Source organism: Lynx rufus, unplaced genomic scaffold (genome assembly GCF_022079265.1).
Source record: "Lynx rufus isolate CCGP_SWC_20201006 ecotype Redwood Valley unplaced genomic scaffold, mLynRuf1.p SCAF_2, whole genome shotgun sequence".
Lineage (NCBI taxonomy): Eukaryota > Metazoa > Chordata > Mammalia > Carnivora > Felidae > Lynx > Lynx rufus.
This window is the reverse complement of record NW_025814834.1, coordinates 120,482,045-120,497,346: the sequence shown is the minus strand read 5'-3', so window position 1 is coordinate 120,497,346 and position 15,302 is coordinate 120,482,045. Positions and strand designations below refer to the sequence as shown.

At 41.1% G+C, this 15,302-nt stretch overlaps 1 protein-coding gene across 2 annotated transcripts in view; it reads right to left on the bottom strand.

Annotated features, from left to right (window-relative positions):
- WARS2 (tryptophanyl tRNA synthetase 2, mitochondrial) overlaps positions 1-15,302 on the bottom strand; it is a 96,464-nt gene that overhangs the window by 38,957 nt on the left and 42,205 nt on the right. The window contains exon 2 of one of the 2 annotated variants that reach the window (XM_047084281.1): positions 5,976-6,233. In XM_047084281.1, coding sequence (XP_046940237.1) covers positions 5,976-6,233 — 258 coding nt within the window. Of the gene's footprint in view, positions 1-5,975; positions 7,000-15,302 lie in introns of those variants that run through there. The other variant, XM_047084280.1, reaches the window with a different exon arrangement.

The following is a 15,302-nucleotide window of genomic DNA, read 5'->3' as shown; positions in this document are numbered from 1 at the left end:
GATTAGCATTATATGCTCGAGGTCTATCCATGTAGTTGCAAGTGGCAAGATTTCATTCCTTTTTATGGCTGAATAATATCCCCTTATGTATATAAATTATATAGATTATTTTATAATAAATATAATGTATATAAATATGTAAAAATATTTATAATATATAAATACAAAATATGTAGGTATATTTTATAAATACATATCAGGGGCCTCATTCTTTTTTTTTTAATATTTTTTTTAACGTTTTATTTATTTTTGAGACAGGGAGAGACACAGCATGAACAGGGGAGGGTCAGAGAGAGGGAGACACAGAATCTGAAACAGGCTCCAGGCTCTGAGCTGTCAGCACAGAGCCCGACGCGGGGCTCGAACTCACGGACCTCGAGATCATGACCTGAGCCGAAGTCGGCCACTTAACCGGCTGAGCCACCCAGGCACCCCACAGGGGCCTCATTCTTGAAGGGCTTTCTAGAAATTGAGTTTAGATTTAAAAAAAATTCTTTTAATGTTTATTTTTGAGAGACAGACACTTGTGAGTGGGGGAGGGGCAGACAGAGAGGGAGACACAGAATCTGAAGCAGCCTCCAGGCTCCAGGCTATCGGCACACAGCCAGATGCAGGGCTTGAACCCACAAACCGTGAGATCATGACCTGAGCCAAAGTCGGACGCTTAACCAACTGAGCCACCCAGGTGCCCCTTGAGTTTAGATTTTTAACCTGAGGATAGGAGAGAGGTGCTGAGGTATCTGAAGTAGAAAGATGACCGTGGCTGCAATGTGGGGGAAGGATGGCTGATATGAGGGCCTGAGGCAGGAGTGGAAGGGTGATATAACTGTCCAAGCAAGAAACAGTGAGGACCCCGAGGTCAGCCCTGGCTCTCTGCTGTCCCCCAGATGCCAGCTACTGAGGCAAAGGCATGGTGAGGGTGCAGAATAAGGTTCTCTCCCATGAGAATACCTTCCAAAAGTGGTGCCTTAGGAGGAAAAAAAGAGTCCTGGATTTGCCACCTGTATGACAGGTCAAATTAAGAAGCTACATTTGTTAAACATTTACTAGGTATCAGGCACCTCTCAGAGATGATTCTGAGGACATTTTATGATTTACTGAACATTTTTATACCTTAATGTGAAACCTGTGAAAGAACAGTAATCCCTGACTCATGTGCTCTTTTGAGGATTAAAAGAGATATCATACACATGAAAAGGCTTTTCCAATCTTATATATTTAAAAATATTAGTTTTCGGGGCGCCTGGGTGGCTCAGTTGGTTAAGCGTCCGACTTCAGCTCAGGTCACGATCTCGCGGTCCGTAAGTTCGAGCCCCGCATCAGGCTCTGGGCTGATGGCTCAGAGCCTGGAGCCTGCTTCCGATTCTGTGTCTCCCTCTCTCTGCCCCTCCCCCGTTCATGCTCTGTCTCTCTCTGTCCCAAAAATAAAATAAAAAAAAAGTTAAAAAAATTAAAAAAAAAATTAGTTTTCTAATAAACATGACTTCCAATTTTTTTCCTAAATGCAATGAGCATTTTCTTTTCAGTCTCCATCTATTGGAGACTCCACAGATTGATAAAGACAGTTGTTAATTATTGATTTTTGTATGGTAAGACATAAAACATGAACACCATGAGGATTCTTTCACTTAATAGAACACTGCAAATATGGGGCCACGTGTCTAGAATAATAACTGTTTCAGGGAGACTAGCTTGTTCGATTATACTTCTATTTGAGAATGGTTCTAAGAAGCAAATCCAATACATGCCTTCATACTTTCAAGATAAAGCATGAGGAAGAACTTCCATCATCCTCCATGAACAACTAGAAGCTTTATGGCCATTCTGAGGGAACTGACGTCCAGGCACTCTACGGGCACTAGACAAGCATAGTTTCTATTCCAACCATTAAAAACGGCGATGAGCAACTTTGCGAATCATGGTGGATAGCCACTAAACATGAGCTAATACACATCAGAGCAAAGAAAAAGCAACAACAAAAAATATTTTTGTGCTCAAAAGAGCTAATTATATAGCAAATAAAGGAAAGGCTAATCAACATATCAAAGTCATGAAAAAAAGTGAGAGTCTAAAAAAACCTAAGGTTTTAATTCTCTTTAAGTGGAGGATTAACTCTATGAGAAATAAAATAAAATTTGAACAACAAATCAAAAGATACAAAAAAAATGTAACGTGTGGACCATTATTCAAACAAGCCAAATATAAAAGACATTTTGGGAGACTCAGCGTAATTTGAATACGGACTGCGTAGTAGATGATCATATGGAATTATCATTAGCTTTGTTGGGTGTGATGACAGTATTGTGGCTATGGAAGAAAATATTCTCAGTTTACAGACAGGCACACTGAAATATTCAGGGGCTGCGATGCCATGATATGTGTTATCTGCTTTAAAATACTTCAACAACCACAAAAAACCACCTTGAGGAGACAAATCACAAAAGGCTACTCTTCTATACATATTGAAATTTTTCTTTATTAAATATTTAAACAAGGAAAGAAAACCTGATAAAACATTCAGTCCATCCACTCAGTTGTACTAAGGTGGGTTGTCTGAGTTAAAGAAGGAAATGGCCCAGACCAAACATGTCTTGAGGTTAGAAAGACACCTGAGGAAGTCTTCTCATATTGTCTTTGTGGGACGAACTGTGGACTATGGGCTGATGAGTACTTCCCTCACATTTTACTGGCAGGCTACCCAAATTCCCCGGAGGGAGCTGCAGTCAGGGATGGGAGAAGGGGAGCTTCGAGGCACTGTGAGGCTGCATTGAGGCCACTGAGGAAACAGCCAACACCATGACCTGCAGTCTCTGACATAGACCCACCACCACTATTGGAACCAATGAGCGTATCACATGCCGTACAAGAATCACAAGGAAGGTGACTTTCATTATCCCTCACTTATGGGGGAGTTCTCACAAAGTCTCCCATACTGTGGGCGCTCTTTCTATTGCTACTTTGAACAACAAAGTATCATGTTGAAGAAGAGACCTTAATTATCACAAATTTTAGATGCTTACAGATATCACTGCCAAACATCCTTTAAAAAGAAGGGAAAAAAATTATAATGTGATCATTCCTGGGGGTATGAGCTCAAAGTGCAAGCATTGGATGTGGTTGTAAATGAGCCTTTAATTTTAAACATCACTTAACAAGGCAGTCTGGCAAGTGGTTACTTTGTGGAGACATAGACATTTTCCCCTTCCAGAAGTATGGAAGTAGGTACTGGGAACACCATTTTTAGAAACAGTGTCACTTAAGGATCAAAAGGGAGCTTTTATCAAAAATATCTTAGATGAAAAAAAATAGCTTAGATGAACTTAAGGTGTACCAAGTAACTTAAAAAGTGGCTCTAATGATGGTCAGCAGTATAATGTTGGAGACAGATATGAAGAGTTTGAATAAACATTGTTTCGTGATATAGGACAGGCACGTTCCTTTCAGAGAGACAGACTGTTCCCGAGATGGGACCCCTAGCGTGAAGAAGGTTAAGACCTATGGGGTAAGGATCTGTAGGGTAAAGAGATTGCATAATAAAGGTCTCTGAGTATTTGAAAAGCAGCCATGTGGAAGACAGAGTTGATTTATTCTGCATTTTTAGAGAGCGTAAGTCAAATGAGTGGATGGGAATTATAGGGAGGCAGGTATATGCTCAACATAAGCAAGTACATTTATATTCTTATAACAATTAGATCAGTCCAAGATTGAATTTGAAAAGTTATGTGTAACTAAAGGCCAACTGTGAGGAATGAAATTGAGACAAGTTGCCTTTACGGATATTTTAATGATTAGATGCTATTATTTTATCACATTATCTCCAAGCTGGAAACACATTTTAAGCTGATAAATCTATTTATTTTTTGAAGATATTCATTTATTACATATTATTTATTCATTTTTATTTATTTTTAATTTTTTAAGTGTTTTTATTTATTTTTGAGACAGAGAGAGACACAGCATGAGCAGCGGAGGGTCAGAGAGAGAGAGGGAGGCACAGAATCCGGAGCAGGCTCCAGTCTCTGAGCTGTCAGCACAGAGCCCGACGTGGGGCTCGAACTCACAGACCGCGAGATCATGACATAAGCCAAAGTTGGACACTTAACCGACTGAGCCACCCAGGTGCCCCTATTACATATTTTTAAAATGGTCACAGTGAATTTTTATACTAAGTTTTGCGGGTGATAAAACATACATAAAAATGATGATTGCAGGGGCTCCTGAGTGGCTCAGTTGGTTCAGCGTCCAACTCTTTTTTTTTTTTTTTAATTTTTTTTTCAACGTTTATTTATTTTTGGGACAGAGAGAGACAGAGCATGAACAGGGGAGGGGCAGAGAGAGAGGGAGACACAGAATCGGAAACAGGCTCCAGGCTCTGAGCCATCAGCCCAGAACCCGACGCGGGGCTCGAACTCACGGACCGCGAGATCGTGACCTGGCTGAAGTCGGACGCTTAACCGACTGCGCCACCCAGGCACCCCCAGCGTCCAACTCTTGATTTTGGCTCAGGTCATGATCTCACAGTCATGAGATAGAGCCCAGCACTGCTCTCCATGTTGAGCATGGAGCCTGCTTAAGATTCCCTCTCCCTCTCCCTCTGCCCTTCCCCTGCTGATATATCTCTCTCACTCTGTCTCTCTCTCTTTAAAAAAAAAATGATGATTGTCTGAAGTTTATGATCAAGGAAGGAGATATCCACATGTATAACACATCATACACACATATATATACCATACATGTATACATGTTAACATGTGCCAAAACATGTCTAACACACTGTTCTTGGGCTGGGGCTTTGTCATAACGTTAAAGTGGATATGTAATGAGGGCATGATCCAGTTAAATTTTTCATCTTCTTTGCTAGGGAGTCTCTTAAGTGCCCTGTCTCTGGTCCAGGCTATCTGCCTGTCCAAGAGTAAACTGATTCATCCATAGTGACGATATGAGTCAAATATTTTGGCTTTGTTCTGAAGCCTTTCTTGGCTTGGACTCAAGAGAATGGACATGGTCTTCCAATTTCCCAGCCAGTTCTCTCAAATCTTCTCAAAAGCTATTATACAAAGAATGAACAATGGGAATTATCCAATAGGCCTTCCAAATGCAATACCCAGTAAAGCAAAATGGAATTATGCAAAACCACTGGTTGCTAAATTCTATCCTTGATCACCAGGAGATTAGTCAACAGTATGAATTCATCAGTTTGAATTCAATCCAGGATAGAAAAACAATTCCAGAGTTACAAGTACTAATGAGATGCAACATTTTGTTATACGAAGCAAGTAAAGTATAATGGAGGAAAAGGTGAAAAACACTATTGCCTCATGATGACATTTAAAGATATGAATGCAGGGTAAACATTAAAATTAAATCATTGCGGGGCACCTGGGTGGCTCAGTTGGTTGAACCTCTGACTCTTGATTTGGGCTCAGGGTATGATCCCAGGATCATGGGATTGAGCCCCGTGTCAGGCTATGCCCTTAGAGCAGAGCCTGCTTAAGATTCTCTCTCTCTCTCTCTCTCTCTCTCTCTCTGTCAATCCCTCCCTCCCTCTCTCTCTCTCTGCCCCTCTCCTCTGCTCACGCTCTCTCTCTCTCAAATCAAAAATAAAAATAGGGGTGCCTGGGTGGCTCAGTTGTTGGGCATCCGACTTCGGCTCAGTTCATGATCTCACGGCTCGTGAGTTCGAGCCCTGCGTTGGACTCTGTGCTGACAGCACAGAGCCTGGAGCCTGCTTCGGATTCTGTGTCTCCCTCTCTCTCTGCCCCATCACCACTCGTGCTCTGTCTCTCCATCTCCAAAATAAATCAACATTAAAAAATAAAATAAAATAAAAATAAATACAATGAAATCTTTGCATCTGATGAAGTCACTTCAACAATTTAAAAAGAATCATTAATAGGAGCTATATAAACCATTCACATTTTTCCTCAAATAATTTGAAAGTACAGGTTTTCTTGGTTCTCATCTGAGAAGCTGACCTGAGATTGCTGGAAAAGGATGCTTTTCTCTGGGTTTATGCCACAGGCGAGAAGAACAGCGGTCATGTCCAAGATGCTCTGCCGAAGGACAGCCGGGTCTTGGGGGACAGTGATGGAATGTAGGTCAACAATGCTGTACAGCACTGAGCCATGCTCCTCCTGCAATCTCACCCAGGTCTCAATGGCTCCCAGGTAATTGCCGAGGTGGGGGATTCCTGTAGGCTGAATGCCAGAGAACACTCGCTTTACGGCTTCTTTCTGGAACAGAGGAAGAGAGACATTTGCTTTCGAGGCAGAATCCATGGAGCCTATGCCTGTGTTACCATAGCTATGACTCGTTCTATTTTTTACAACTGCAATCTGACAGTCGTCATCCTTATGCATTTATTTTGTGTCTGTGCAAAGCACTATGTTAGGTGTTACTAAGGACAGAAAATGATATTTAAAATGTGGGTAGGTTTTTTTTTTTTTTTTTTTTTTTTTGCACTCAAGAACATACAAAGGCACATAAGAAAAGGTCTGGATCTCCAGGAGATGCAAGCTAATTGGAGATAGAGGATATGTTTACAAAGAGATATGTAATGGTACGTGGCAATATGATCGTAATCTGTTTGCAACCATAAATAGTGGGGTATGGGCAGGAGTTCCCAAGAGGAAAAGATGACTGTGGGTCTGGGGGTCAGTGAGAAAGACTTCAGACACAGAACCAAGTTTCATTGGAGATTAAAGGGCTTTTAATGCGATTTCAAAGGTTTTTCATGTGATTTCATTCATTTTGTCGTTCAGGCAAGGAAGGCATACCGTTAGAGCTAAGAGCTAGTGCTATTTAATTAATTCGGTTTTCTTTAAAAATAACTGCTGATATTACAACTCAGTGTGCAGGATCTTGGGCCAGAAATGAGAAAACCTACACACTATTTCTCATGTTGCTTCTTGATAAAGTTATGTAACTTTTTTTGTGTTTCCATTTCCTTTTATTTTTGATAAAATCATACTTTTATTTCTTCAAAAGTAGTTTTTAATTCTATATATTATTTGAAATTATAAAAACATTTTTGTTAAGGGCATGTATTCTCACTGGTTTGCACTTTCTAATATTGAAGTTGTAATAGGAAAATGAGAAAGAAAAAAGTAAAAGAGGATGAAAAAAGGCTATTTTTCTCTGGAATAATCTTGCATTCTGTAGTGAAACACGAAAAATGAATACACGTCAGTAAATGTGCTGTCATTAAAAGGTTCTGAAAAAAATAAAATGTGTCATTATCACTTTTAACAACAACAAAATATTAATAACAGCAGCCATAACTTGCTAGGCAACTATGTTATAGGCATTTATGCTCAGGGCTTTATATACATTAATGCATTTAATTCTTACAATACCCAACATGGCAGGCATTTTATTGCTTCCAATTTACGGAGGAGGTAACTGAGGCTCACAGATCTTTACAGATTGCCCACACAGCTAGTAAGTGAAGTTGGGATATCAAGGCAAGTATCACTTACTTCTTTCCACTAGCTGCTATCCAGGGAGACTTCATCATATTCATTGTATTAATATTGCAACTTTTCTGTAGGCTTGCAAGTTTCCAAAAATTAAGTTACGGAGAAAAAAAAACCACACCTTTGTGTTCTGTGTGCCAACCTTCTCTAGCGTATATACCTAACTGCTGCGTCATAAGGTAGGCATTATGGCTCTTCAGGTGTACTACAGGGTATTAAAACTACTCCTAACTATGTAACATATTGCAATTTCTATCGTCAATTTCTGTCCCTCTCCATCCTCATTAACACTGCCAGTATTTTTTTTTTAATATTTTTATTTTGAGCTAAGGTGATGGCTATGAGGTGGAATCTCATTATGGTTTAATTGCATTTCTTTGGTTGTTAAGGAAATTGAGAACTCTTACGGTTATTGGCTATTTTTATTTCCTCTTCTGTGGAGAGCCTATTGAGGTCATTTTGCCTATTGTTCTCAGAATGGATTGTCTTTTACGATTTAAGTATTTTTATATATTCTGGACACTAATATTTTATCAATTACATGTATAGCCAAAATGTTCTCTCATTGTGTAGCTATGTGTCTTCCTTATATTATCTTTTGATGAAGAGATATTCTTCATTTTACCAAATATATGATTTTTGACTGCAGATTTTTATGGCATGTAAGAAATCTTTCAATACCTTGATGTCATAAAGGTATGAGTGTGTATACATATATAAAGCATATGTATATGCATGTGTGAGTATGCTTTGAAGTTTCATCTTTTACATTTAAGTGTGTATCCATTTGGAGTTTTTTGCATATGGTGTGAGGTAGGCATCCAATTTCTTTTAACCACCCCCCCCCCCCATGGATATATCAGACTGGTCCAGTATCTTTATGGAAAAGACTGTCTTTGACCATTACTCTGGAATGCCACTTCTGTCATAAATTAAGCACCTTTTTATGCTTGTGTCTATATATGGTCTTTCCAGTCTGTCCCATTGGTCTATGTGTCTATCTCTGGTCAGCACTACAGTGCCTTTTTAGTAGGTCTTGGCACACAGTGGAGAGAGTCTTTTTACCTTCTTCTTCAAGAGTTATTTTACTCATCTTTGGCTTTTTATATTTCTCAATACATTTTAGAATCACCTTGTCCAGTTCCAAGAGAAAAAAAAACACACTGTTGGGGTTTGTGATTGAGATTGCATTGAGTCTATAGATTGCTTTGGGGAGAAGTGATGTTTTTATAATATTGGGTCCTCCAATCCATGAAACCATAATGTGTGAGGATCTAAGGTAAAACATGATGATTATACTTGATAATGCTGTATGGTATAACTGTAATTTGTTAAGAGAGTAGAACTTAAATATTCTCAACAAAACAAACAAATAAAAATAAACATCTGAGGTGATGGTATGTTAATTCACCAGGCAGAGGAAGTCCTTTCACAAGGCATGTGCATATCAAATCACTGTGATGTTCACTTTAAATATCTTACACTTTCACTTGTCAATTATACCTCAATACAGCTGAGATATTAAAAAAAAAAAAGTGATATAAGAAAAAAGTCTATATACCTAACTAGTTTTTAAGAGCTAATCTGCTTTAGATATGTGAGGGCCAAGGCTATTTAAACTTTGCCCTTCTCTTTCCTCAAGAATTCTACATCCTACAAATACAGTCTGCTTTCCCCGTATGTCATTATTTTCCCGTCTACTTCTGAGATAACAGCTCTACGATAGAATGCTACATTCTACTGATGTGTCATAGTTCTGTGGTCCAGAATTGCATTTGATCCAAGCACTCAGGAGACCTGAAAGATTTGTGGCTCCAAGGATATGAAAAATATCTTTTAAGTAACTGAGAACAAATATAATCTTACCACTTAAAACCATATGCACACACACACACACACACACACACACACACACGCAGCCCTCAGATGACTGATATGAGTAATTCCCCATATCATAATTTAGAAATATTTTTGTCCAAACAGTTTGTGGTTGTGAACCGAGGCTGGGGGTGGGGGGTGGGGGTGAGAGAGAGAGAGTGAGTTAACATGGAATAAACACATATCAGTGAGGCTTCTTCAGTACCTTGGGATCTTAACCAGCCCTGGGTTCCTGATATGGGAATAAGCAAAGGAGCTTTCAGTGAGGTAAAAAAAAAAAAAAAAAAAAATGATTAATGGGCTTTAGGGACTGATTGATGAAGAGAGAAAGCAAAGCAGAAAAACAAGCTCTGAACTTAATAAATGGAAGAGGAAAAGAAATACCATCCAGAAATACTTGACTTAGGATAAAGAGGGGCTGTTTATGCTAATGTAAAGGGCTATGAAGAGTAGGAATATCAAGCTGAAAAAAAAAAAAAAGACTATGAATATTTGCACATACATTCCTCCATGGTCAAACTCAGGAATCCTTCCCCCAGGAGAAATGGAGAAACTAATTCTTGAGAAAACTAAAAGAGAAAAGCACTAGAGGACAGACTGTGGGAAAAAAGAACTGTAACCAGCGGGGATGGGTCAGACAAGATCTAATGTATCTTCTCCATTCTCCAGTTTCTGTGATTCTATATGTCTACACAGAGGGAATGATGTTATCAAGAAATAAGAGCAACAAGAAAGGTTTTGTTCAATTTTCAAGGAGCTATTAAAAAAATACAGCCTCTAAATGAGAACTGGATTCCTGGTCTTAAAAATATACAGAGAGCATCCTGCTCTTGCGGGCGAGTTTATGTTCCCATCTGCTCCCCCTGCAAGAGTCAGCAGGCAGCCTGCCGGCATGGCAGGGGAGCTCTGCCGGGTACCATGAGATCACGGGGCTGGAATGTGGAGGCTGGGTGGCTGGAGGATGGGGGTTCTGTGTTCAAAAGCACTAGAGCTGGAAAAGAATGAAAATGAGAGGAGCGTGGGCTCCCCAGCGGACAGGAGGCAAACCACAAAGAAAACAGCTTCAGGACTAGCCCACAGGCTCTCATGGGGAGTCTGGAGCATCGGGCTGCAATCCCATCGCAGTGTGCAGAGGATAAGCAAGGAGCTCTGTACAAAAGAGGGTTTCATTTTTATCTCAGGTGTTATTTCCTTAACAAATGCCACTTCCAATCAATATCTTCACTGGCTCATTTTGTAGCAGAATCGGTGTTACTGATGGGCAGCTTCAGACCCGGGATTTGATATCTTCCAGAGGAGAAGCTGGGTGTTCAAATCAAAGGAAGAACATACTTACCAATCTGACAGACGTAGCTAACACCACTCCTGTCTTAAGGTACTGAGCGTATCCAAAATTCACGGCCATCTTCGTGTTAATTACCGTACCCAAAAGCAACTGAAACATCGGAAGCTGCCAATTATTGCAAAAGATAGTTTTTGCAATTAGCTAAAAAGAGCTTCTGTCTTTAATTCCAAGTGAATAAAATCCATGAAAAGGAGGCTGCCTACTAGCTTTGACTTGGGTATGGTGTTGGGAACCAAGGGCTTCTAGTAAGAATTTCAAGATTCTTATAACCAAGAACTGCTTGTAGCCAGCTATAATAGCAATCATTCATTCACCTCATCTGTTTTAGCTATAGTCAACACCAAAACCTTGGGGAACAACCACTGTGTCTAACCGGGTCTGTAAAGGGCATGTTATCACAGAGTATGATAAAAAAAAGTCACCAACATTATTAACTAACTGGGTTAAAAGTCTCTTTCTGTAAGTCTATATGTGCTTCTAATTGTGTATAAAGAAAAATACATCTTAAGATTCTCAACTCCTTGGCTCTCTGTCAGTGTTTCTCAATTCTATCCTATACATCACCCTACTATTTCAATCTTAGGCTCCTTGAACATCTCAACATTTTTTTTTTTTAAAGATCTCTACTAACAATTAGTGATTTAAGAGCTGAAACAGGAGACTCGGCACAGAAACACAGTATCTCAGCCGTGGCCGGGAATAGCCAGGTGCTCCTCTGAAGCTTTCTTTGGCCGTAGCTCACTGTTCGGCCACAGTCGGTTCTTCCAGAATGTCCGGAGAACCCAGGGTCTGGGGAGGAAATGCTGACTCAGCACCAAGAAAAATGGGTTCATTTCTGCTCAGAAGTGAAGCCAGATGCTCAGACCTGGGAATCAATATAGTAAATATTAATTCAGTGTAAGAGAAAGCACGTCTTACGTCACCCCCAAAGTTCCTTAACTCACCCCCGTGAGTTCCTTAATGGCATAGATGATAAAACACTTCATGTGTATCGTTCGGCTATGAAAGAGTCTAAAAGGAATAAACTTGACTTTTAACAAGTCTCCTGCAGACTTACTTAAGCCTTCCGAATTTCAAGAGCTGCGCATCTCTTTTCCCTGTGTGCTCTGTGCAGTCCCCAGCCTGGGATGGAAGGCTTATGCGCATACATGTTCCTTCTTGTGATGAGCGTACTTCCTGGTACTCGTGCATACCTTATGTCCTTGATGGAGTTGACATTAGTGGCCACACTTTCTAGGGAAGGACACTGTGGGGGGAAATCACTGGCAGGGAGGTCAGTCCCAGAGCTGAGCTCTGAGTTTGGCCCCTCCCTCGACACTGGGCTGTGACCCGTTTAGAACTTCTTCGCCTCTGGGGTGGCCCGGCCTTCGAGCACCCTCAGCCACCAACACCTGCCTCCACACACAGGCTTCTCAGAAGGACAAAGTGTGTCACAGCCATGTTTACCAAAAGGCCATGGACACACTGGCAGACAGCTGGGACCAGAATCCAGAACCCCAGAGCCCAGCCGCAGACCACAGGACACTCTGCCTCAGGTTGGGTGACTGACTGTGTTCTTTTCTTCTGTAGCGATTTCTTTTGTACTTCAACAGCTCTCTGGGCTTATATTCTTCAGGTCTTTCTTCTCTGTTTTGTTTCCTACATGTTAAACAGCAACGCAGCGAATGTCTCCCCATCAGTGACAGATGATAAAATACAAGGTCTGGGACTCTAGCTCCCAAGAAAGACTGCATTGTCACTTCAGGGCAGCTAAGTTATATTTCAATGCAAAGCTTATATGGGGTCATCTGGGTAGCTCAGTCGGTTGAACATCTGAGTCTTGGTTTCAGTTCAGGTCATGATCTCGTGGTTAGCAGGTTCAAGCCCTGCGTCAGGCTCTGTGCTGATGGTATGGATCCTGCTTGGGGTTCTCTCTCTTCCCCTCTCTGTCCCTTCCCCATGCTCTCACTCTCTCTCTCTCTCAAAATACACAAATAAACTTTGAAAAATAGATTAAAAAAATAAAAATAAATGCAAAGGTTATATGTAGGTACGGAATAAACCAGTCTCTTTAATTTTCATAGCAAAGGTGATCAAAACTAAATTAACATACTATATGAAGATGACAAATAATTATAATGTAACATGGTATGTGGTGAGAAATACTTTTAACTCCTAATGATGACACCACTTCCTAAACCAAATCAGCAAGTGTCAAATTCTTGACATAAATGCCTCAATGACCACCGCACATTGTATTTTTATGTTGAATGGAACAGTTAACACAGGCAAGGGATCGAGAAGTCCTCAACTTTTAAAAGTGTAAAGAATAATCTGAGATGCTTACAAAAACATTAGTTTTTCCTCATAAGAAAATTCAAACATTGATCTTAAAGTATTAGATCATCCTAGGGACAAATGATTTTGTCATTACCTCTTGTGACCAACTAAAGGCTTACCCTCCTAACCACTGTCACCGGTCACACATTGGCCTCAGTGCCTGCCTGATGTCCCGCCTTCAGCTGATGGTCTGAGAACCACAGTTGAGAGATTTGGCTACGCACACCAAAGTCCTCAAACTATTACTAAGCGTGTGAGAATTAGATTACAGTGGTTTTAAAGCCTTTCTTAGTTACATACCCATTTTCAAGTGCAATATTCTCACTAGATATGCCCAACATGTAAAGCAGTCCAAAGAAAAGCTTGGTAGGTGGGTGGATAATGGGAGAGTTAGGGAGGGAGGCCCTCCCTGCTCTTTTACCCTCACCCCACCCAGCCTCTGAGGGGGTGCCCAGAGCACAGGTCTGAAAACTGCTTGATTCAAGACATTTTCTAAGTATCAATATTTTGTTGGGGAAAAAAAAAATGTCTTCCTCAGGGTAGTGGGACACATACAGAAGAAAGTTCTTTAAAAAGAAGGTCTGGGGGTGCCTGGGTGGCGCAGTCGGTTAAGCGTCCGACTTCAGCCAGGTCACGATCTCGTGGTCCGTGAGTTCGAGCCCCGCGCCAGGCTCTGGGCTGATGGCTCGGAGCCTGGAGCCTGTTTCCGATTCTGTGTCTCCCTCTCTCTCTCTGCCCCTCCCCCGTTCATGCTCCGTCTCTCTCTGTTCCAAAAATAAATTAAAAAAAAACGTTGAAAAAAAAATTTAAAAAGAAGGTCTGAGATAACAATGCAAACACCATATATGCTGTGTGCATAAATCTCCTTTCTTCTTCTGGGTTAAGGTCCAAACTTCGTGTGGCCAGTAATGGCCTTCCCAGGCATCCTCCATCATCTTATGTGAGGAGCTGACCTGGTTACTGCCGGTCCTGTAGAGCTCATTCCTGTCGGCATTCAGACCGTTCCATTGTCCTGTATGCCCTAATCCCCTTCTCTGCTGGGCAACTCCCTTGGGTCTTCAAGGTCTAACAGTCTCTCCCTGATTCTAAACCTCTTAAACATGTCTTCTCCTCTCCCGCACGTGCACACACACACACACACACACACACACACACACAGTCACCCATCCTCCCTTCCCCCCTTCCTCTCTCTTTCTCCTCCCCTACCCAGTCTCTCCCCCCCACCCACCATACCCCCAGGGCAGAACAGATCCCTCCTTCATTAGTTCATTATTGCACATATCACACTGGCAACTTGGTAAATATTTTCTTATTTGCTTAGAAAATATTTTCCCTCTAGAATATGAGCTCCTCTAGGGCAGAAGTTGTCTTTTTCATCTTTATATTCCCAGTACAGGGCAGTGCCAGGTACATTGTGAGCACCTAATAAATGTTAGTGGAATGAATGACAAATCTTCCCCTACCCCACTTTGGCTCCAAAATGTAAAGGGCAAAATAACTATAAACAAAATGAATCAAATGTTCCAGTTATATGTAGTTCCTAAACAAGTTACGTTCTACGAGTTTGTTTGAAAATTGGTTTTCTGAAACTCAGAAACTCAGTTCTTTAAATGGTGGTTAAGTTCCTGGAAGGCAGTCCATTGAAGCCTCATTGAGCCCACAATATTCTTGATGAATGGTTTTAACATCACCATTTCAGCTGTACCTACACACCATTCATAAAATTGTTTCTGTGGGAAAGTGAAATCCAAGTTCCATACTGGGACACCAAAACCCTCAGCGGTGCCTCTGATTCTGATGTATAAAAGGTTTAAGAGGGTGATCTGGAATGAGGAGGAAGTTGCATTCAACTACTCTATAAGGAGTAGACTTTTAAAATTCAATTGTGTGCTCACTGGAGGTGGTGCGGTAGGTGTGGTATTCTCAAGCATCCCTTTCCTAAGGTGGATATTGACAGCACAGGTGGCCCTGGGGACAGGTGCCCTGGCCAGCCCCTGCTGGCAAAGAAAAGAGCAGAGGGAAGGTGGAGGGAAGGCACTGGAGCATATGTTCTCACAACGTGTCCCCAGTACCAGCAGCATCGCCATAACAGGGAACTTGTTATAAATGCAAACTCCTGGGTCCCAACCCAGACCTACCGACTCAGAAATTCTAAGACTGGGCTTATCCCAGAAGAAATAAGAGTTACATGATCTGTGCTTCAACAAGCTTTCCAAGTAGTTCTGGGGCATGCTCCAGTTTGAGAGGGGTTTGGGGCACCAACATCAATTCTGAAAATTCACTTC